General features: G+C 34.3%; 1 protein-coding gene across 16 annotated transcripts in view; it reads right to left on the reverse strand.

Annotated features, from left to right (window-relative positions):
- Positions 1–23,093, reverse strand: part of HECTD2 (HECT domain E3 ubiquitin protein ligase 2) — a 75,837-nt gene that overhangs the window by 11,066 nt on the left and 41,678 nt on the right. For 2 of the 16 annotated variants that reach the window (XM_059055450.2, XM_059055453.2), the window contains 12 exons: positions 22,030–22,075; positions 20,216–20,325; positions 18,641–18,789; positions 17,442–17,565; positions 14,923–15,019; positions 11,761–11,868; positions 10,808–10,940; positions 9,605–9,693; positions 5,809–5,967; positions 2,487–2,561; positions 1,703–1,790; positions 1,509–1,615 (listed from right to left, as the gene is read on the reverse strand). In XM_059055450.2, coding sequence (XP_058911433.1) covers positions 1,509–1,615; positions 1,703–1,790; positions 2,487–2,561; positions 5,809–5,967; positions 9,605–9,693; positions 10,808–10,940; positions 11,761–11,868; positions 14,923–15,019; positions 17,442–17,565; positions 18,641–18,789; positions 20,216–20,325; positions 22,030–22,075 — 1,285 coding nt within the window. Of the gene's footprint in view, positions 1–1,508; positions 1,616–1,702; positions 1,791–2,486; positions 2,562–5,808; positions 5,977–9,604; positions 9,694–10,807; positions 10,941–11,760; positions 11,869–14,922; positions 15,020–15,295; positions 15,372–17,441; positions 17,566–18,640; positions 18,790–20,215; positions 20,326–22,029; positions 22,076–23,093 lie in introns of those variants that run through there. The other 14 variants (XR_010838870.1, XR_010838872.1, XR_010838875.1 and 11 more) reach the window with 14 other exon arrangements.

Below are 23,093 nucleotides of genomic sequence, written 5' to 3' on the forward strand. Positions count from 1 at the left end.
TACCACACACACACACAAAAAAAGAACACTCCCTAACACCACACACAAAAATAAACTCAAAATGGATTAAAGACCTAAATGTAAGGCCAAACACTATAAAACTCTTAGAGGAAAACACAGACAGAACACTCTATGACATAAATCACAGCAAGATCCTTTTTGAGCCACGTCCTACAGAAATGGAAATAAAAACAAAAATAAACAAATGGGACCTAATGAAACTTAAAAGCTTTTGCACAACAAAGGAAACCATAAACAAGATGAAAAGACAACCCTTAGAATGGGAGAAAATATCTGCAAATGAAGCAACTGACAAAGGATTAATCTCCAAAATATGCAAGCAGTTCATGCAGCTCTATATAAAAAAAAAACCAACCCAATCCAAAAATGGGCAGGAGACCTAAATAGACATTTCTCCCAAGAAGATATACAGATTGCCAACAAAACACATGAAAGGATGCTCAACATCACTAATCATTAGAGAAATGCAAATCAAAACTACAGTGAAGTTATCCCCTCATACCAGTCAGAATGGCCATCATCAAAAAATCTACAAACAATAAATGCTGGAGCGGGTGTGGAGAAAATGGAACCCTCTTGCACTGTTGGTGGGAATGTAAATTGATACAGCCACTATGGAGAACAGTATGGAGGTTGCTTAAAAAACTAAAAATAGAACTACCATACGACCCAGGAATCCCACTACTGGGCATATACCCTGAGAAAACCGTAATTCAAAAAGAGTCATTTACCACAATGTTCATTGCAGCTCTATTTACAATAGTCAGGACATGGATGCAACCTACGTGTCCATCAACAGATGAATGGATAAAGAAGATGTGGCACATATATACAATGGAATATTACTCAGCCATAAAAAGAAACGAAATTGAGTTATTTGTAGTGAGGTGGATGGACCTACAGACTGTCATACAGAGGGAAGTAAGTCAGAAAGAGAAAAACAAATACCGTATGCTAACACATATATATGGAATCTAAAAAAAGAAAAAAATCGTTCTGAAGAACCTAGAGGCAAGGCAGGAATAAAGACGCAGACATAGAGAATGGACTTGAGGACGTGGGGAGGGGGACGGGTAAACTGGGCCAAAGTGAGAGAGTGGCGTGGACATATATACACTACCAAATGTAAAATAGATAGCTAGTGGGAAGCAGCCACATAGCACAGGGAGATCAGCTCGGTGTTTTGTGACCACCTAGAGGGGTGGGATAGGGAGGGTGGGAGGGAGACATAAGAGGGAGGAGATATGGGGATATATGTATATGTGTAGCTGATTCACTTTGTTATAAAGCAAAAACTAACACACCTTTGTAAAGCAATTATACTCCAATAAAGATGTTAAAAAATCTTTATTATTTTCTTCAAGAAAAAAGAAACTAGAAAACTTTTTTTTAATTTTAAAAGCCTATCTACTAAAATATTTAAGGAATTATTTGTCAATATCATAGTATTACAAAACCTAATTGAAAGCACGAAGTTTTAAACTCACCATTAGGGCATTTGAAGCACACACACTATGAAATCCATAATAAAATGCAGCAAACTGCTTATAGATGGATTTGTTGAGAAGAAAATCAATATAAAGCTGTACATATTCTGGAAAACAATTATATATCTGTTAAATAGTAAAAGTAAATGGCAAACACTAATGTGCTTTAATTAATAAATCGTGTTTTAACTTACCTTTCCTATTTTGATTGGTAACTGGAATTTTATCACCACCTGGCTTTAAATTATAGGATTTAATTATTCCGAATTCTTCTTGAAACACCTGATGGGAGATTCCAACACAGCATATTTATTGGTATGGCTGATATGTTAACAGACTTCAGTGAACAGGTTTGTAAAATTTAAAAAGAAAACTTTTTTCCCCCTCTTCTAAATATACAAACTACAGAATGGTTAGGCTTTTGTGATATTTGTATTTAGAGTCGTGAAAGCATTTTGGGGTAAAAAAGTAGGGTCTTAACCCTCTTGAATACAGTTAAATACTTTACTGATGTTAACAAAATTTGCGCGGGCATTTAGGGAAGCACTCAGGTCTTTGGAGCCATGTGGATTACTATAATTTCCACCTCCTGATTATTGTCAGGGGAGTGGAAATGAGAGAGTTTTGGTCTGATTGACTAGTGTCTGCTTCTAACTTCTGGCATTGAAGCGACAGAAGAGGCTTGTTTTTAGAAGCTGAAAAGCTCTGAGAAAGTAACTGAGTCAAGGGCATAGGCCAGGTTCCTGGCAGAGTACCCTCACCCTTGCTGACGTTCTTTAAGCACTTTCCTTGACTGCTCACCTATGTGTGTCTGCTTCTTTATCTCTACTTTATCAGGTTAAGATCCTTTAAGATAGGGGGTGGTATGTACTGATCAGTCCTTGTTCATCTTTTCTAATGATGGGTGTATGGTATCAAAGGGTATTTTTCACATATGAAATACCTGGTTAACAGAAAGCTATTTGCCCTTAAGGATACCTGAAATGTTGAATAGAAATCTTCTTCAACATTGCCTTCATATGACAGGAGTTCACTTAATCCATGGGCCAACTCCTATAAAGAGAAATCTGTTATCTGTGTTTTTAAATCAAATAGTACTACCCAAAATAGTTAAGCAGATCTACTACAGTTCAGTTACATGTGAGATAGAGTAGATAAACTCAGACTTTGAAATAATGATAATACTTGATATATTTTTTTCCAGGGCACAAAATGCTGGTTAATGATTTCTACCATGTAAAAGGCTTGGAAAAATTTACTGGAAAAGGTCACATAAAGGAAAATTACCCAGTTATACCCACAGAGGCATAATTCTGGGGTCTATTCTTATTCAGTGAGCTAAGAGCACAGTTTCCATCATAATTCACTGCTATCTGTAACATCACTGTTACAGATAGAATATAAACATATATTTATATAAAATATAAACATCAGTTTATATTCCTAAAAAACTCTGTTAATGTTTTAGATTCATCTTTTAAACATAAAAATACACAGTTCATACATGTTAAGTGGTTTTTACATTTCAGTTACGGTGCCTTCCTCTCCCAAGAACAACTTGAGAACACTGGAGGAAATATTTTCCTACATGGTAACTCATGGTTTCCCTGAACAGAGATTGAAAAATAGAAAAACTAAGCCAGTATTTTTAAAAATTTCAGGTTTTATGAAAAAAAGTTTTAATTTATTTTAAATAGTCGTAGAAAAGATAAGGAACAGCATGGTTAGAATGATCTTACACACTTCACATATTAAATTTTCCATTCCATTAAAATAAGAAAATTTTAAACAAATCTAGGCTGGCATAGGTTCTGATATGATTTTCATCATTTGTTTCAATTATTAATAAAATTATGGATGCTGAAAATTATAATTGGGAGATTTGCAGTTTTTTAAACAATTCGAAGGACTAGTAGATGAATCTAATGGAAAGTATTTACCATCTTCAAAGATTAAATTTTTAATGATAAAATACAAACTCAATTAGGTAGTAAAGTTATATACTCAGATCTGCTTTATTCAGGACTGTAGCGCCTTTTATTCCCAGCCTTTGTATTTTCAAAACCCAATTTCTGTTGATTTGTTGTTGTTGTTTATCTGTACTTAGACTCTTAACTGTAATATGTTATCTCTAAAATATTAATTACCCATATAGTTCAACATCTTTGTAATTTTGTAAATGTAAAACTAAGAGTGTGTGAAGATACAAACTACTGGTTTTACATACTATTTGAATACCCTGGTATTACTTAATAGAGCATATTTGAGAGTGACTTAAGCAAAAAGAAAAGAGCTATTGCAGTTCCTAATTCAAGGTTACACTTAGCCTCTCCTCCATTCTCAACTAAAACCCTCAAGGGTAATTTTCACAACGCTGTGTGGGGAAGATTTGTTGGTGCTGCTGGACAGTTCTGATGCTTTGAGTCATGGATCAGTCTCTATAAAACCAATGGAGTTTTCATTAACATGATCAGCGAAAAGCACTGGCCTATTAACACTATATTTATTGAAAGCTCCATCATTGAATATTTTGCTTACTTTCTGTATGTTTTTGTCCTTATTCACAGATACTGTGTTTAAATTAAGAAATGTATCACTATAGGTTTCTCTTCGCTTTCCTGTTTACTCTTCTTAAAACACATAGTGTACAAATACAAATGGTAAACAAAGTACTGAATAAAAAACCACTTAAAACTTTTTTATAGATATATTTTACCATATATGAAATGGGAATTAGGTGTTAATTTTTAATAGATGCCATTAATAAATCGATAATCCATTTTTAAATTAAAAAAAAATTCCCCACATTCCACTATCCTAATACGGCAGTTTTCTTGCTTCCTTTCAATATTTATTCATGCATGCATAGAGACTCAGTTTTTTCTACAGTTGATCTCATAGTATATGCACAATCTTGATTCACTGTTAAAGACGTAATATAAGAATATGAAATTAACTCAGCATCATCTTCAGCTCCATAATATAAAACAACGTATTGGTATAGTCATTCATAAAATATCCCTTATTATTAACTAAAAAACCTGGATCTAAATGAGTCAAATTCAAATAGCTTTAATCATAAAATTAGACAATTTATTGGTAAAAACCAGTAATAAAATTAGGAAATTTATTGGTAAAAGATCTGACAAAAACTGCATATATGGGACTAAAAATCACAGAAATCTAAATGAGAAGGTAGCTCAGCCATTATATATATATTATATACTAACTAGTGTATATATCAGTATATAGATATAACGATAACTCCTACTGTTACACAAATAAGGAAATTAATTGAATCGTCCAGGGCTCATAGGTAGTGTGTGGCCAAAATATAAGACTATAAAGGGCAAATCTTTCAGTTTCTTAAGTAGAGTCTGCTCTATACCTTTTGCAATTCTTTCCAACTACTGAGTCTTATAAAAATACAGATTTAGGCTCTTAATCTGAAAGAATCCAAACCAACTTCCAAAAATGTGTCTGATATCACATGAAGAATGGTTTTCTAATTAGTCACATGTTCTGGAGAGGTTTCTCAACTTTGATAGGAAGGTTCCAACCCTACACCAAACTCATATGACCATTCAAACACAGAGATATTTAAACAGGCCCTTAATCCACAACCAGGTACTTACTAAGAATATTATGGGGAATTCTCTGCTGACCAATGGCTATCAAAAGCCAGCTGTAAAAAGCATTATTACTGTAGGGGATTTTCAGGATGATGCGTATACTATCCATTCTTCTACTAAATTTTAACACTGGATTAAACTTGATGATTAGAAATCTAATTTCTGAATTGAGGAATGTTATCAGAGTCAGGCCTGTGAAATTCATTAATTTTTTTCAGGGATGGTGTTGCAGATGTTGTTAACGATATTGCATAGTGACACGTTAATAAGAATCCACAGAAGCAATCAAGTACTAAGTACTTTATTATCTCATGTAATCTCCCCAGTATGGAAGTTTTACTATCCCATTGTTCACATTAGGAAATTAGAGCTCAGAAACATAAACAACTTATCCAAATTCACAGAGCTAATACGTGGCAGAGGCTGGATTCAAATATCTGCCTCTGACTCAAAGCCTGTTCTACTATGTTAGAGGAACTTAGAAGTGCTGCAAAGCGGGTTATGTGTCTCTATAAGGAAGGAGAAAATTAGACAAAAAAGAAGAGGGGTTACAAAAGTAGACGGAAACCATATTTAAACATAAGAATAGCGTTAGGAGGAGAGAGACTGCAGTAGAAGAGAGATGATCTAGAATTACGGGATAAGATGCTGAACGACTTTATACTTACAGGCATAATTTGACACAGGTCATCAGTGGTAACACTGCAGATGCCTACTGGCATACTTTGGTCATTAGGAACGATGGGAGGGCTCAATAATTTCTTGTAGCAGCAGGGGGGGAAACGGATATCCAAAGTAATGCTGTTATAAACAGCTAGTCCCATAAGCTATGCATACTAAATGTTAAGCATTAACATAAAATCCATGACAACAAATGAGTTTTGAATTATGCATCAGTCTATTTCTTGCATACTTCTTTCAGATCTAACACTGACTTTCTAATTAATCCCACATACTTCCTCTTTCCTTTCATTTATTTTCCCTTTATTTTCCATAATATATTGACAATTACCAAAAATCATGTAAAAAGGAGAGGTTCAGGTGAGAGTATTTAATGATTTCCCTAGAAAAGTTTATCTAAGATCACAATAGATAGCAATTTCATACATTTCTATAAAGTATTTAACATACAAGAAAACTTTCTAAATTTAAACAAAGATGTAGGTGATTTCATAAGCATAAGCAATTTATTCAGAACTCACTGCAGAACAACACTGTTGATTTTGGTGATCATTTTGGCTATTTTAAAACTAAATACAGGGCTTCCCTGGTGGTGCAGTGATTGAGAGTCCGCCTGCCGATGCAGGGGACACGGGTTCGTGCCCCGGTCCGGGGAGATCCCACATGCCGCGGAGCGGCTGGGCCCGTGAGCCATGGCCGCTGGGCCTGCGCGTCCGGAGCCTATGCTCCGCAGCGGGAGAGGCCACAACAGTGAGAGGCCCGCCTAGTACAAAAAAAAAAAAAAAAAAAATTGAAAAAAACCCCCAAAAACTAAATACAGGCTATGTAGAGAGCTGTATTGAGTAGGCCTATGGATACACACACACAGACGTCTACATACACATGCACTACTGATAAGCTAATAGGACAATTAATCTGCCACAGTAATACTTGAAAGACTTATTACTTGGAGTTTACTCAAAGTGTTAAAGTTAAAAAGCTACAGATGTTATATTTATAAACTTTGCCCAATTGTATTTTGTTTATCAGTTATACAGCAGAATGTAATTTATCCATTTGCTAAAAAAGGTGTTTTAGATCAAATTTCATAATATTTCAACTGTCAAATAAACTTTATAATATAAAGTGCTTAAGGAAGTCAAATTTTATTGACTTAAAAGGAAATCTAAATATATGGGCTGGATAAATTATTGAAAACAATTTAAAAGATTAGAAGATAGCTAATATTTTAATTTGCTAAGGCAGAATGAAGGCTAATAATAATTTAAGGAATAGATATGTGATTTTACAGGTAACCATGTCAACAGAGACTGAGCAATGTGTTCTAAGGTAAAGATACTGAAATTAAGTTCTAATATATGCCTGTAATTGTGATAATAGTAATAAGCATGATACTACTGTAGTTACCATTTATGATCATCTACTATAGTGACAAGTTCTAAGCATTTTTCATTAAAAATTACAAAAAAAAAAAATAATCCTGAAGGAAGGTTTTTAACAGATGAGGAAGTAGGTTCATAGGATCTGCTTCAGGGCACTTCCATATGCAGAAGAATCATGCTGCATTTCGTACTAAATCAAGTTGCTCTGGTTGAAGCAGGGGTGGGGATGTGGGAATTCTGCTGGAGCCACTGAAGTGTCATGTGGTGCAAACAGAGCAGACTTTGAAAACCCTGCACTCTATTATGTCTCCCCTATCCTTAGTTCCAGTGCCCCTTTGGTAATTCTACTCCTAAAAAACTGTTAGATTATGGCTCTTCATGCAATTTTCAAAACATTTTATAATTATTTCTATAAGTTTTACTATAATACTTCTTGAAAACTCCAAGGCCTTAATATTTAAAAATAATCATATTAGAAATACAATACTGTGAGAACTACTAGAGCAATAAATAAATCTTTGGTCCTGAAATTTAGAAACTGGAACTATGTATGGAACCAACTATATTTTCTAAATAATCATACCTGTTACTTCTCAATTTTTTGTTCTCCTCACCTTTGACAGATCTCTCAACCACTTACGTGATCACAATCCACTGTCATCCCACATTTTTGTATATATTATCATGCTGTTTAGGGCATCAATCTTACTTTCGATAGTGTTTTTTTTGTGTGTGAGATAAATATACATAATAATGAGATAATAGTGGCTATAATTTAATTTTAGATTAATTGTTTAACTTGTAATATATAACATGTAAATACACTTAATATGCTCTTTTGGGTAATGATTGAATAGAAACTAATGCATACTGCAAAAAAAAAAACCACACACACACAAAAAGCAAATTCACAATATTACATATACCACTCTAAAAATGTGGTATAAGAGCTGATACTTTATTAGAAATATTAGAAATTCAAAGTATCAGCCAAATCTAAGCCATGATAAGAATGTAAAGTAATGGCAAACATATTTAGCAGGAAATTCAAATAGCTCCTAGTGTGGTGAGAAGCATCAATGACTCAGGCCTTCAATGATGTCGAAATATTCAACAAGTGACTACTGGAGATAAGAGAGTAAAAGCAGGAATCTAATAATTGTTAAACGTTCCTTACTGTGGGCTTAGCACTTTGGACCTTTAGATATGACAACACATACAAAATTTCAGATTATTTTACCATCACAAGGTGTGGTTTTCCTCACTACCTTTTCTTCCATCCAGCCTCTCAATTTCCACATACATTCTTCAGGATTTACTCCAACAAATGCAAGAAAGACGGACATTCAAAGCCCTCCAACAATTGGCTCTTAATTCTTCTTTTGCCAGCACCTTACATAACTCTCGGAGCGCCTTCTGCTCCCATCAAGTGGACCTCCACGTTGCTCTGTATCAGGGCCAGCACAATGCTGACCTGTCCCCAGCCTTTCTCCCAGTCTATGTCCTACTCTCTCCCTGTGTTAATCAAATATATTGGTTCCATTTTAAAATCTGGGAGGAATACATTGAATCGTTTCCTTCTCAGAACTCTTTAGCACTTAATGCCAAATGGTCATTTTACTCTTAGAACAGACTACCCTGCATTGGTGGTCATCTGTCTGTCTAGATGGTAAGCTTCTTAAAGGTAGTTTTTTTTTTTCCTTCTTTTACCCTACGTATCTCCAGTGTTTGCTTATTTATTTATTCTTCCCTCCTTTCTTCCACAATTATATCTTTTAGAATTTAAAAATGAATGCAGAAGGCATCCTGTCCAATCTCCCACCCAATGCAGGAATGCTCTCTCCAACACACCTGATAGGGATAAGAGGATGGCATAGAAATTTATATAATTTAAAAAAACACTATAAAATAATGCCATATGCTTTAAATGTTCCCATTCCATTCAACTTTTAATTTTTTATGAATGTCCCAGGATTTGAGGCCATGTTAAGAGTTAACTTAATTTCCATACTTTCAATTTAGAAAACTGGTGAAATAAGCACAAAGTGAAAGAACTAACAGAAAAATAGTTCATTATGAATAGGAAAGATACTATGACTTTTAAAAAATGTCTTAAATTTCTGATAATTTAGGATATATATGAAATAGGTAATAATATTTATTTTGAGATAAGGTTTTCAGAGAAAAGTGAATAATTCAGTCACTCCTTCCAATTAACTAAATCTGCTGATATTACATAGCTGTGATATTACAAAATAATAAAGATTACTGAAAAATCTAGTAATTTGACAAGAATGTTTAATCTGAATAAAATGCTTATTAACAGTTTTCCAAAATTCAGATAAAATTCTTAAAAATCTCTAGTCTACTAGCACCTCCTAGTGGAAAGTTTAAAGGATACAATTCCAACCAATCGGAATTCAGAATAGTTATCACATTTAAAGCTGCTAAACCAATGGCAGTATGAATCCTTATGATACGTAAACATGCCTGGAAAATAGAAGCATAATTTCATCAATATGATTGATTAAAAAAAATCAGAGCGGTAAACATGTACATGGTATCTCATCTATTAGAAGCAAAACATTTCAGCAATAGTTCTGTTACGAACTACCTTCCATGTTAAAATGTATCAAATACATGTCCAAAGAACTTGCAAGAGCACTTTATTGTTCACTGGTATCCTGAACCAAGGGTAGAAACGGGGTAAAAAGACAGAAACTAAATTAATCAGTTGATTTATAAAAACTATAGTTTTATACTTTATAAGTTATGATCAAAATTAATTTTGAGGATTATCTGGAGATTTCAATTTATCTCTGTCATCTCTATTTCCCATTACCAGAGAGATGCTGTATATACATATATACCAAATTAAGAAAAATAAAGAATAAGAAAAACACTTAAAACTCTCTTTTGAAGAAAAACATTTAATGATACTAAGGATTATATAGGTGTTTTCTCTAAATAAAATCTAATTCAAAGGTTTATTTAATGATTTTTATTTATTAAAATGGCATTTTTTTAATGAAAGAGACTTTGAATATTAGTGAAGAGCAAACTATAGTTCTGTTTTTTAATTTCGAATGTTCTTTTTATTTCAGTGACAAATTTTCATGCATTTGGCTGAGTCAGAAAACATGTGGATGCTTCCTTGCAAATACATCTTGTGTAGGATTCCCAGTAAGATAATGAATGTATTATGTTCACCAATTTGGTCAGTTTAAAAAATGTAACTAACAGTCTTTAAAAAAATCATTCAACATTTATGGTTGACAAAAAAATCTGTAAAATCATAGGGTAGAGGTAGATTAAAAATAAGAGTGACGGGCTTCCCTAGTGGCGCAGTGGTTGCGAGTCCGTCTGCTGATGCAGGGGACTTGGGCTTGTGGCCCGGTCCGGGAAGATCCCACATGCTGCGGAGCGGCTGGGCCCGTGAGCCATGGCCGCTGAGCCTGCGCGTCTGGAGCCTGTGCTCCACAACAGGAGAGGCCACAACAGTGAGAGGCCCGTGTACCAAAAAAAAAAAAAAAAAAAAAAAAGGAGTGACTACTTGAATCTAACAATTAGGGAGAAAACACTTTCATAAAAATTAACTACTCACCATAATCTGGATGAAAAATTTGGCGAATTAGAAGAAGGAACCATTCTTTAGTCAAGCCACCCATATCCAAACCAGCTTCCCCTACAAACGTAACTTTCAACTTCTTTTTCAAGTCTGCTCTTTTCCGGGTTAACTATTTGAAGAAATTATAAAGTAGAGGAGAACAAAGGGCAGTAAAAAGGAAATTAACTTTTTAAATTTTGGAATATGTATTATCTTATTTACAATGTCACAAAACTCCATCCATCCATCCATCTCCCAACACTGTATTAGTCAGGTGTGGTAATGTTTGTTGTAGAGATCAAGGAACAGAATTAGAGAGTTCAGGTAGTTTGCCCAAGGTTACTGTCTCTCAGCACCATATTGTCTCCAAGATTTTAAGTTAGCAGAATACAGTACAAAGTAGTTCATTGCCTTTTAACTTGCCTTCAATGCTAAACTTTAAAAAATCACATAACTAAATCAAATATTATCTTATAATAGCCACATGAAGATCTGGCTAAAGAACCGTACATGCATGAAGCTCTACAATACATATATACATACAATCAAAGTATGTTTGACCCTAAATAGACCCAAGGTGTCCTTGTAGATCAGACTTCTAGATGAGTAATCTGAGGTCTGGAGAAGTTAAAATGACTTGTTACACACCCAACCGGTTAACAAAGGTGGTCTAGAATCTAAGTTATATATTCAGAAACATACATTTAAGTGTTCTATATGAAATTCTTTTCTGAAGATTTAACAAGCCACTAATAAACATATAAAAATGAACATAAGGCTTAATTGTGAATACAGAACTGTTTTTAACTATGGTATCAAAATATAAGCAAGCACACTACTGGCATACAGAAACAAAAGATAGCTTACTAAGATTTTAGTAATAAGCCACATTATCAAATTTACTTAAAGCTTTAATCAAATAATACTTTTCTGGAATAAATGATCAATACCTCATCAAGAGAATCGCTGACCAGATGTGTCCGCCTTACTTTCATATTTAGAAATAACATATTCATATCAGGTCTCTGTCTTCGAGATACTTTATCCACCAGACTTTGCTAATTAAAAAAGAAAGCAAACATTTTCATTTATACTTAAACTATAATCTCATTTAAAACATTTAAACACTTTAGTAAAAATCCCTTATATTCTTCTCTTTGCCGTCTCTCATAAACAATTTCATAAACTCGATTATACAAATTTTGATTTATGAAAATGCCCTACAATTATTTCATTTGGGGACAATGATAACCGAAGGGGATCCAAAATGGAGGATCTAAAATAATTCATCTTTAGTAAAATAATGTTGCATTACTGTTTTCGTATGTCTCATCTCTTAAATAGCAAAGTTTTCTGTTTAGTAAATACAAACAAAGTGGGAACATTGGAATTATGGTATATACTTCTGACGATAAACTTGGCTTCAGCTTTTTTAGATACTGGATTTATTCTAAAAGCACAATTAGTCTACTTTCAGAAAGTAATTTTCAACATATTTCAGAAACCATTAAAAATGTTCATATCCTTTGTCCCAGTAATTCCACTTCTGGGAATTCTAAACACAGAAAATATTTTATACAGTGAGATGTTCATCACAGCATTATCTATAAGAGCAAAACTTTAGAAATATCTTAAGTATGTATCTTTCTAATGGAATATAATACAGCTATCAAAAATGATGGTCATAAAAACTATGTAAATAACATGGAAAATGTTTAGGGAATATACAACTGAAAAAAAAGCGGGGAAACAAAATTGTATACACAATATTGTTTCAACTCTGCTGCCTTTTAAAGATAATATAGGTAAAAACTATCAAAAGAAAATTTCCTAAAATGTTAGCAATAGTTATGCTTGAGTGATGGAAATATGATTTTAAAAATATAAGGAATATATAAAATCATGCTTGTATATTTAATTTATCTAAACCTTTTTCAGACTACCTCATCCTCTTTGGTAGCAAAGAAAATGAATTATTGTACAGATTAAAGATGAACACTTCAGACATTTTAAATACATGCAGCAATTTGCTTACTAGGTAAAATATGAATACCCCAAATCTATATAAGACTACTTTCATGATTTTGTAGATCACTATAATAATACACTAATTCAGAGCCCTTCCTCATCTCTCCAATATTCAATTCTGAAGGATTTTAGTAGTTTTTATTCCTTCTCTGTGTCCTCTCTTTTGTGCTCGAAGAGATCTATATTTCCGGGATAGTATGCTGTGTCATGGATCTGTTTTCCAACCCTTTACTATCTTCTGTTCCCAGTCTAGCTCCTGGGAAGCTGTCACACTGGAAATATCCAACACACTAGGATGCTAATGAAAGACAAGGCTTAATGGCTACTCCTCCCATCAGGAATTCATATTGAATAGAAAGTGTTTCAAATGAAAGAAATAACCAGCAATGGTAGAATTTTAGACATAGTCTGATGAGGAAGTTATTTTTAGGCTGGGGAATCTCTTTTGCAACTTTAAAGTATACTATATAAGCTCTTGCTTGCATTAACTACTTATAAGGCTGTCCTTGTGTCAAAATAGTTACCAGTCATTAATTCCAAGTGGTATGGCAGTTTACAAGTTAAAATACTGGGAAACACCCATAACCGATAATGCCACTTGACTCTTCAATTGCTACTCATTTGTGCCCATGCCCTGTGGAAGATAGCCTGGGACACAGTCTACAACGGCCACTCTCCTTTCAATTGGAAGAAAAGTTAAAAGAAGATTATTTAATATTTTAAGTGTGAGTGACACAGCAGAAGACTGCTCAGAGGAACTTAGATAAACTTCTAGCTCTTTGGATTCTTCCCTTACAAATATAAAAAAATCATAGCCCAAGGTTAAAAAAAAAAGCACTAAAAAGGCACATGAAATTGCATAAATGCAACTAACCGAAAATGTCAAAATGACAAGCTATGTAGACTAATCTTTGAGCCAGTATGTACCCAAGATTAGGCAATAATTCTGGTGCTAAATAAACCTGTTGAAATCTACTTTTCAGCAGGGTAATGTGGCTATGTTACTCTTTTGGTACACATAGGCAATAACATTTCTTGTAATATTCCAATACGCAGTGTAAACTGACTCTGCGATGTCACTAGTCACTCAAATCTTTTGTCCCGCTCTGTGACAGGAAAAAACACTCACCTTCTGGTGAATTACTGAAGAATAAACAATTCTTATTTTTATGGTATTTTGAAGTATTACAATTTATGCATTAGGATTCTTTTTATATTCTTGGACAAGACACAGAAATCATTTCCTTTTACTCTATGGGTCTGTCTTGGGTCTCTTTATTTTAAGAAGACTACAGCCAAACCTTCCCTCTAAGTTTTAAAGTTGCAAGTAATCATCACAAAAGCAGATACTCAAAATATATGAGCATTTAAATGTATAGTCTAGAGCTCTCCCCTAAAAAAAAAAGCTCAGTCAATCTGATATATATTAAAGTACCTAACTTTACTGTGCTGTGCTGAAACCATGGTAGGCTGTGGACAGGATGGGCCCAGAGATGGACTTCATCCTGCTCCATTAACTTGTCTAAAGCCAGCCTGACTGCTACCCCAGTTTCAAAGGGCCTCCATGCATTTTGGTTCCCTAAGGATCACTAAACATCTCTCACCTTCTTTGGACATATTTTCTCAGTTTTTCAAGACTATACTTTTTGTTACATTTTCTAATTTTTCAGTTGTTTCTACTTGACTTTCATAAAATCTAGAAAATGTGTCAGTGGTTTGAGTAGTTTGCTCTTAAGGACACTCCTTTCCTTGTCCTCACTGCAGTTCTTTCTCACCAGTGCTCTGCTAGTGACCCTGGAGGATGTTATCTACAAAATGATCTCCAACAAATTCTGAGTACTTTGGATCTGTGAGAGGCGTTTAATCTCCATGCTATATTTATAATATAATGAGAAGTTGATGAGGGGTATCTTTTCCCCATATCATGAACAGGTTAAAGTACTTTTTGAGGGAATATGATATGAATTTTAGTTTTAACATTTCCTGATTACGCTAGAACAATTCACAAGACATTTGACTTATTTGTTAAATTATTTACTATATATTGATTATAGTCAGCATAAATGTTTTCATAGCTGGCTTACCCTTGCGATGCTTATCATCTGTTGCTCTGAGTCTCTTTGAATAATGATTTTTTTTGCAGCTATAGAAATAACGAATGGGTACTGACAGAAGGAAAACCTGCTCAACAAGTGAAAACAGAAAAAGCAAAATGGTGTATTTTTAGCAAAATTATACTAAGGGAATCTAAGGTACCCCTTCTAACAATATTAAACATTACTTTTGTATTGTGTTTTACCATTCACAAAATGATTTTATGTGCATCACTTCTTTGAATCCCCACAGCCCTGTGAAGTATGCTTCATTATTAGATGTGCAGTGCCTTTATTCTCTAGAGGAAGCTACACCTAATGTTCTGAAATATGTGCTAACTGCTTATACTGTTTGTACAAATAATTTCAGTTTAGATAGTCACTTGTATATCATTACCTGGGCAAAATATGGGCAACAGCAGAACCAGGAGGCAGAAGTGCTGATGAAGGATTTAGGACAGAAAATTCATGTGCAGAAATTAATGTAAGAATCCATTACTATGTGGATATTTCTGATGCGTGAGCTTCAGAAATGAGGAAATCTAGCAATAACTATGGTAGGAATAGTAGTAAATTTAAGAGCAATAAAATAAAAGTTAGAAAAAAGGTGTGTTGCTTTAGCATTGTATTTAATGATGTAGTAAAATGAAATGGTTTGTATTTGTAAAAATACAACATACGATCAAAAGTTATGAAAATAACTTCTTTCCTGGGTCAGAGTTCATTCTATGTTATATAAAAGAGCCACAAACCACACAGAGAAATGCACTTAGAGAGAACTAGTATCGTAGCAATGACACTTCAGGAGTTAGACTCCCACCAGAAGTGGCTGTAATGAATCCATCAGTTACAGTTGGAATGCACTGAGGACAGTCAAGCAGTGTATCTGTGACCACTGTGCAACATAGGGATTATGAGGAAAAAGGAAAGAGCCCTAGTGTGAACTGAAAATGAAATGGCTTTCCCCTTGGGATGAAACTGTCAAAAAGCAGTAAGAAAACTGTTCAGTATTAATGTGTAATAATTTTGAATCACTAAGTGCTAACTAGAAATTTGGAAATAAAAAGAAGTGCGATGAACTTAGTAGGATAATGTTGGTTTTAGGTACTTTAAAACAGTGCGTCTCAGCCTTTCCCTAGTCATGGCATGTAGACAAACCATACTATGTGTATGACACACTGAGATAAACAGATGAGGCTGCCCATGGCCAGACATGTGACTTGCCCTGGGGCTCCGGTCCCCCTGTAGGTCCAGGCTGGCTTCCCAAGGGCTGAAGGGATCATAGAATCAAACCTCTGTTAACTCATTTTTGGTACCACAATGCTATGACACAGTGTTTAGAGGAGCTCTGCATTAAAAGATGTCACTGAAATATGCACAATAATTCTCGGAACTGTATTGTGGTTTTGTCTACAACATTACAATTACATTAAAGTGTAAAATAAACTTTGTCAAGCAAATATCCATCAGACTGACCAAGGTCCCCAGAAACGGAATTCTTAGTTCAGGTGTGGACTGAGATACGTCCAGAAAGCTAGTCTATGTTTTAGGCCAATTCTGGTAGAAAGGGTCCCTGGGAGCTTGAACCAATTTATGAAGTAACCTGGGGTTTTAGATTACTCATATCCACATCCTATTTCTTAGTCAGCCTCCTTTAGAATAATGCATTCTGCAGGATATCTCGCGGTCTGGGAATAAATTAAGTCTGGAATAGTCTTGCTGGTTTAATCCAAAATGTAAGTGTGAATATAAGGTGCAGGGTAATAAAGAATTCGGCCATGTGTTTCCAAAATCTATTATACTACTGTAATAAAGCATTTCTAGTAAAGCTATTTCTCTGTAACATCCACTCTTTTAATACTGTGTATAAAGGACAAACACTTCATCCACAGAAAAAGGGAGAAAAAGAGTGAATGTATGTGTGTATGTGCACACATGTGTGATCACTGTGTTAGATCAGGCACCGGCACACTATGGCCCATGGGACAAATACAGCCTACAACCTAGGCTTGTGAATAAAGAAAGCTTTTGGGGCACAGACACACTCCTTCAATTACATATTTTCTAAGGCTGTTTTTTGTGCTATAATGGTAGACCAGAGACTGTATAGCCCAAAGAGCCGGAAACATTTATAATCCTGTACTTTGCAGAAAAAGTTTGTTGAACCTCTGTGCTAGGTGACGGCACATAGAATAAGAAGATATAAGAAACTGCATACTAAGATAGAACTTTTCCCTTCTAAAAAGATGCTACTAATCAAGTCAAAACCATATTAACATAACTATAAATTCAAAATGTAATAGAAAAAGAAAATGCTTTAAGAAATATAATGATATTTCAAGGCTGGATATCTAAACTTTTATAAGATATTTATAAGTTTATAAAACATTTCTAAGTTTATATGCAAAGGTATGTGTATATTTAAATTTATTTACACAAACTTAAAAGCCAGTCATTATTTTGAATAGCATTTTATTTAGGTGAGTAATCAGATGAGCTTTGGACCATACCTGTGAGAATTTCCAAAGCTCTGCCAGGTGTGGTATTCTTCCATGAGATCAATATGATCCAATGTAGAATTATAGAAATCAGTATAAGGAATAAGGGGAGGATGAACCAAATTGTTTGCAGTATCTGTAAAGATAAATTCTAACATAATGATCTTTCCTAACATGTACATGATTCATTCTAATAATAAGAAGAACATTTTTTTTTTTTGTGGCCTCTCCCGTTGCGGAGCACAGGCTCCGGACGCGCAGGCTCAGCGGCCATGGCTCACGGGCCCAGCCGCTACGCGGCATGTGGGATCTCCCCGGACCGGGACACGAACCCGTGTCCCCTGCATCAGCAGGCGGACTCTCAACCACTGCGCCACCAGGGAAGCCCCCACCCCCAAGAAGAACATTTTAATGCCCACCAGAAAGCTTTATCTAGAAATTCCTATTTTAAGCAATTGTAGTGCCAAACGAAAAGGTAGTTTTAAAATTGTGGTCAAAATGTAGCCAATAGGGCTTCCCTGGTGGCGCAGTGGTTGAGAGTCCGCCTGCCGATGCAGGGGACACGGGTTCGTGTCCCGGTCCGGGGAGATCCCACATGCCGCGGAGCGGCTGGGCCCGTGAGCCACGGCCGCTGAGCCTGCGCGTCCGGAGCCTGTGCTCCGCAACGGGAGAGGCCACACAGTGAGAGGCCCGCGTACCGCAAAAAATAAAATAAAATAAATTAAATTAAATAGGGATAGAAGTGGTTAGAAATGGAGGCAGGGTGATATCAGTAATCAGAAAATTTAAAAAAAAATGTAGCCAATAATTTCTTGCTTAAAATAAAAAACTTGAATCGTGGGGATTATAATAGTATAGTAAAGGGAGTATGCAAATGGCCAGCTACGCATCCTATTTCCCCATCAGGGTGTTCTAGGGGTCCGCAGGAATGAATGGAAGTTCTTGTATTCTTAGGAATCACTACTTAGCAGGTCGTATGCAGTTGAGAGCCATAAAACAGAATATTGCCCAATAAAATGCATAAAGCTTTTTCATGCTTATACATTAATTGTGAAATCCATTAGCAAAATAGAAAATAAATCACTACAACTCTTCTCCTCAAAGGAATGGTTTAAGATGTAAGAATGCCTCTATAGTATTTTGAGATCCTTATGGAAATGTCCTTATATTTAACAAAAGAAAAGTAAAGATGATTGAATAATAAAACCTACTAAGTAAAGCCAACACTTTAGACGCTGATGGGATCCACCAGGAACACTTTGATATAGGTGGAAATTCTTCAGGCTTTGCAGGAAACAGGCGTAAAGAAATAAACTGCAGCAATCTCTCTACCAATTGTTTGAACCTCTTCTGGGATAATCTGTTAAAGATTTCGAAATAACTCCAATCAAAATTCACATTTTCTACTTTGGCAATATATTTGTTAGAGATCAAAGTTCATCCTTTATACATAAAATTTTAGACTATTACCCCAAATTCTATTTCTTAAATTGCCCAAAATTTGAAAAGATGCAAAATCTTACCTCGAATATCATTTCTTAAATAAGAAATAAACACCAAAATCACTATAAAGTTAGCATTAAACATTTCACTTTTAAGGCTTTTAGTATTCAGTCAATCCTCATTCACAGACTTTGTATTTGCAAATTCACCCATTCCCTACAATTTAATTCTAATCCCCAAATCAATAATTGTGGCGCTTTCGTGGTCATTTCATGGCTGTGCAAAGAGTGGCAAAAAATGGGAGTTGCTTATGCCGAGGCTGAACAAGGCCACGCTCTGCCTTCTTGTTTTAGCTCTCATACTGCAAACAAGTGTCCTTTATGCAGTCTACTTGGGGTCATGTTTTTCAAATTCTTGTGCTTTTTGTTAGCGATTCTGCTGTTTTAAAACGGCCCTTAACTATAGTGCTAACGTTCTGTCTAGTGTTCCTAAGTAAAGAAGGATGTGATGTGCCTTATGGAGAAGGTACTTATGTCAGATAAAATTTGCTCAGACATGAGTTATGGTGCTCTTGGCTGTGAGTTCAATGTTAATAAAACAAAAATTTATATCAAATAGGTGTCTTTAAATAGAAATACAATACAGATAAAGCAAGGTTATGTACTGATTGGTTGATAAAAATGTTGTGACCAAAGGCTTGCAGGAAGCTAACCTTGTATTTCACTGTTCACCAATTCAGTGTTCCCAGTAGCTTTATAGAACATAACTATTGTTAATAATAAGAATTGACCATATTTCAAATTAATTTTGGGAATATTTAGCTTCTTTAACTTTTATTAGTCATGGGGAAAAGTAATTGTTAATGTAAGTATTGTTCTGTGGAAAAAAAGTACTGTGCTTTTATAAATTGATATTGATGGCTAGTATGTTTTACAATGATTTTTTAGGTAAGGAAAAGGCATTGTGTAAATAACGGTAAAAGTTATTGATAGGAAATAAAAAGACACAAATTAAAATAGTAATGTATGAGCAAATCCAGTCACCATCTTTGAGATATATGAAAAATCAATGATAGGAATGTGCTGTATAAAATGCAAAAGCAGTGGACAGAAATCTCAACAACAGCTGGCACAAGCAAAACGGTTACTTACATACAAAACAGATCTTTAATGTAGCCTCTATGTAGTACTAAAGAATATGCTTATAATTGGCTTCTGAAGCACTGTGAATTATAAGTATCATTTCTCAAGACCTGAAAACATTTAATATATTTTCTTATAAAGTTACTAACAAACTTAAAACTTTAAGATTATAAAAGTTCTTAATATCATAGAATAATTTACTTTTTAAACCAGTGAACTAGGAAATGATGGTCAGCTTCCACTAAGGTAGCTATCTGTCGTAGCAAGTGAGCATAGATGACATATGTAGATGTGTTATTAAATTGAGGATTCTGAAAAAGATATTAAAGATAATTGCGTTAAAATTTTGTTAACATGTAAAAGGAAAGACACTATGCTTAATGAGCTAAGTGGCGAATTCAGAAAATACTAGGTGAAATACTTGAAAACAAGAATCTATTTGTTTAATTATTTAATTAACAGAGACTTGGATTTCCACTATGGTCCAGTGGCTCTGGAATTAAGACAGATCCGGGTCTGAGGGCTAATTCTACCACTTACTACTATATGCCCTTAGGAATGTTCCTTAAACTTTGATTCTCAACTTCCTCATCTGAAAAACGGGAATGATAATATCTATCTTGGAGGTTGTTTTGAGTATTAAAAAAAACTGTATGTAAAGCACATAGCTCACTGCCTGGTATAAATGGTGGCAATCACTACTATCCAACTAAACAAAAACCTGGTTCTTCCTTGATTAAAAAAAAAGGGGAGAGAGAATGCTAGAAAAATAAAAGCTGGTAATGAAACTTTTGCCATTGTGAAATGAGTTATTTGCATATTTCACAAAGAACAAGGGGAGAACCACATAATAGCTTCGGAGAACTTTTAAGCGTTAAGAGTAGAGCTTGTAAACCAAGCAAAACCTCTGGTTATATTCCCAAAATCTAAAACTCCATGACAGTGTGCATTTCAGAGCTCCATGGGAAAAATGAGTATGATTGAACAATAAACCAAAATTGTAAAAAATAAAAGAGCACCATGTGTTTTTCAAAATTGACTTATGGTCAGGATGGTTCAAAATGAGGGAGTGACCCCAGATGATAAACTCATCAAGTGATAGCTCATAAGAACAAGATGTCATGAGCAGAGCTTACTGCTGACCAATACACTCACTTAAAAATTTGAGCTTCATGTTGTCACTTTCTAGCTTTTACTATTCTCCAGGTATATTTCCTCTTTTTTCTAGTTTTGTCTTTCTCCTCTTACCTCTTTACTTCCCTTCCTCTCCTTACATCCCTCAACTACCTCTTATCTAGTTCCCCCTTTTTTTGTTTCCTCTCTCCTCCTTCTTCTACCCCTATCTTCCCTATTTCCTTTTATTGGACATAATATTGAACTAAACATCCTATCTTATTTAATATAATTTTTTCTTATCTTTAAATGAGATAATTTATATGAACACCTTTGGTAAATTGTAAAGAATAATACAAACATAGTATGCTAGCTATGGGAATAACGTACTTCTCAAAAAATTATAAAAACTAAAATTGCTTTTCATTTGTTTGGACCTTATTTTTTTTTTGTATCTCCCAAGAGGAAAAAGTTCATCATATTTGCTTTAGCAAATATAAACAACCACTTTGATTTTTCCATTAGAATTCTAGTTTAAACATTTATTGAAAATACACAGAAAAGTTAGAAACCCACTAATTGGGAAATAAAAGAAAGTTTTGGAGTCCCTTAAAAAACTAGTTACAAGAAAGGAAGTTGACTGGAGGAGGAAAAGTGCTTCCATTCTGTTTGTTCCAGAATCCCACAGCAGCAAGACAAGTTAAAATATTAATCCTGGAGATAATTTAGCCTTCCACTGTTTATTTGTTATAGCTTTAACTCTCTGGTTACAAGTTATTATAATCTAAAATAGTATCAAAAATGTTGCTCAAAATAATACTTAGTATTTGATATCATTTCACTTACACATGCATAGATTGAGATATGAATTACACACTTCAACTATGTTTTTGCTTTCTTACCTGTAAAAGTATAAAATATGCTCTAAGATCATCTTTTGTTCGTGGACTGAAACAGAAATAATTGTAATTGGCTAGAGATGAATGCTTAACCTTATAGTATCTAATAAAAAATTATCAATGTTTCTGCGAGAATTGACTTGATAAAAGCCAAAAACTAGACTTAAACCTGAAAACATAAATCATTGCCCAAAGTGTACTAGATGATCTTTACAAGATAAAAAGCCACATCATATGAAATATAAATATATAACATATGTATTACATTTTGAAATTGATATATATACACATGTATATATATAATTTTTAAATTAGTAGTAATATTTCTCTGTGGAAGAATTATCTTGACTGAATAATGACTTAAATTATTTAGGTTTAAATAAAATCGAAACTACTTCTTTCTATACTATTCTACATAATTGTCAGATTATTTTCTCAATAGGACTACTGTTTTGTTTTAGAAATTATATTTGAAAACATTTTAAAAAGCTCAAAGCAATTCATAAATATTAAAATTCCTGGTGATAAGAGGGTCCGTTTTTTTTTTTCTTTCCCATTTTATAGCTGAACCATGAACATTTCCATTTTCCTGTTCTATGCACTAGTATTTTAGTACAGTATACAGTTCTGGGTACAGAAATTGTAGTTAAGATCACAGGCTCTTTTGCCAGACAGCCTGGGTTCTAATTCTGACTCAGGCACTTACTGTGTTAACTTGGGCAATTTACTTCTCTGTAAATTAGCTTCCTCAAGTGTGAAACGAAACTAATCATATTACCTATTTCACAGGATTGTAATGAAGATTCAATGAGAAATACATGCAAAATCGTTTGAAAGGTGCCTAGCCCATAGTAGATAGTCAATAAACTGTAGATATTGTTGTCGTTACTATAAGTCCAAAATAAAACAAGATTTTTGGGGTAAAGACCACATGATCCTTTGATAAGTAAGTTGCATAAAATTATTTTAATCTGTCTCCGGCACACATTTGAGGAGCAGGGGTTAGAAAGCTGTGTAAGCATGCTTGGAGGGGATTGAGGTCCCAGCAGTTTCGGATCACTGGACTT

Source organism: Kogia breviceps, chromosome 2 (genome assembly GCF_026419965.1).
Source record: "Kogia breviceps isolate mKogBre1 chromosome 2, mKogBre1 haplotype 1, whole genome shotgun sequence".
Lineage (NCBI taxonomy): Eukaryota > Metazoa > Chordata > Mammalia > Artiodactyla > Physeteridae > Kogia > Kogia breviceps.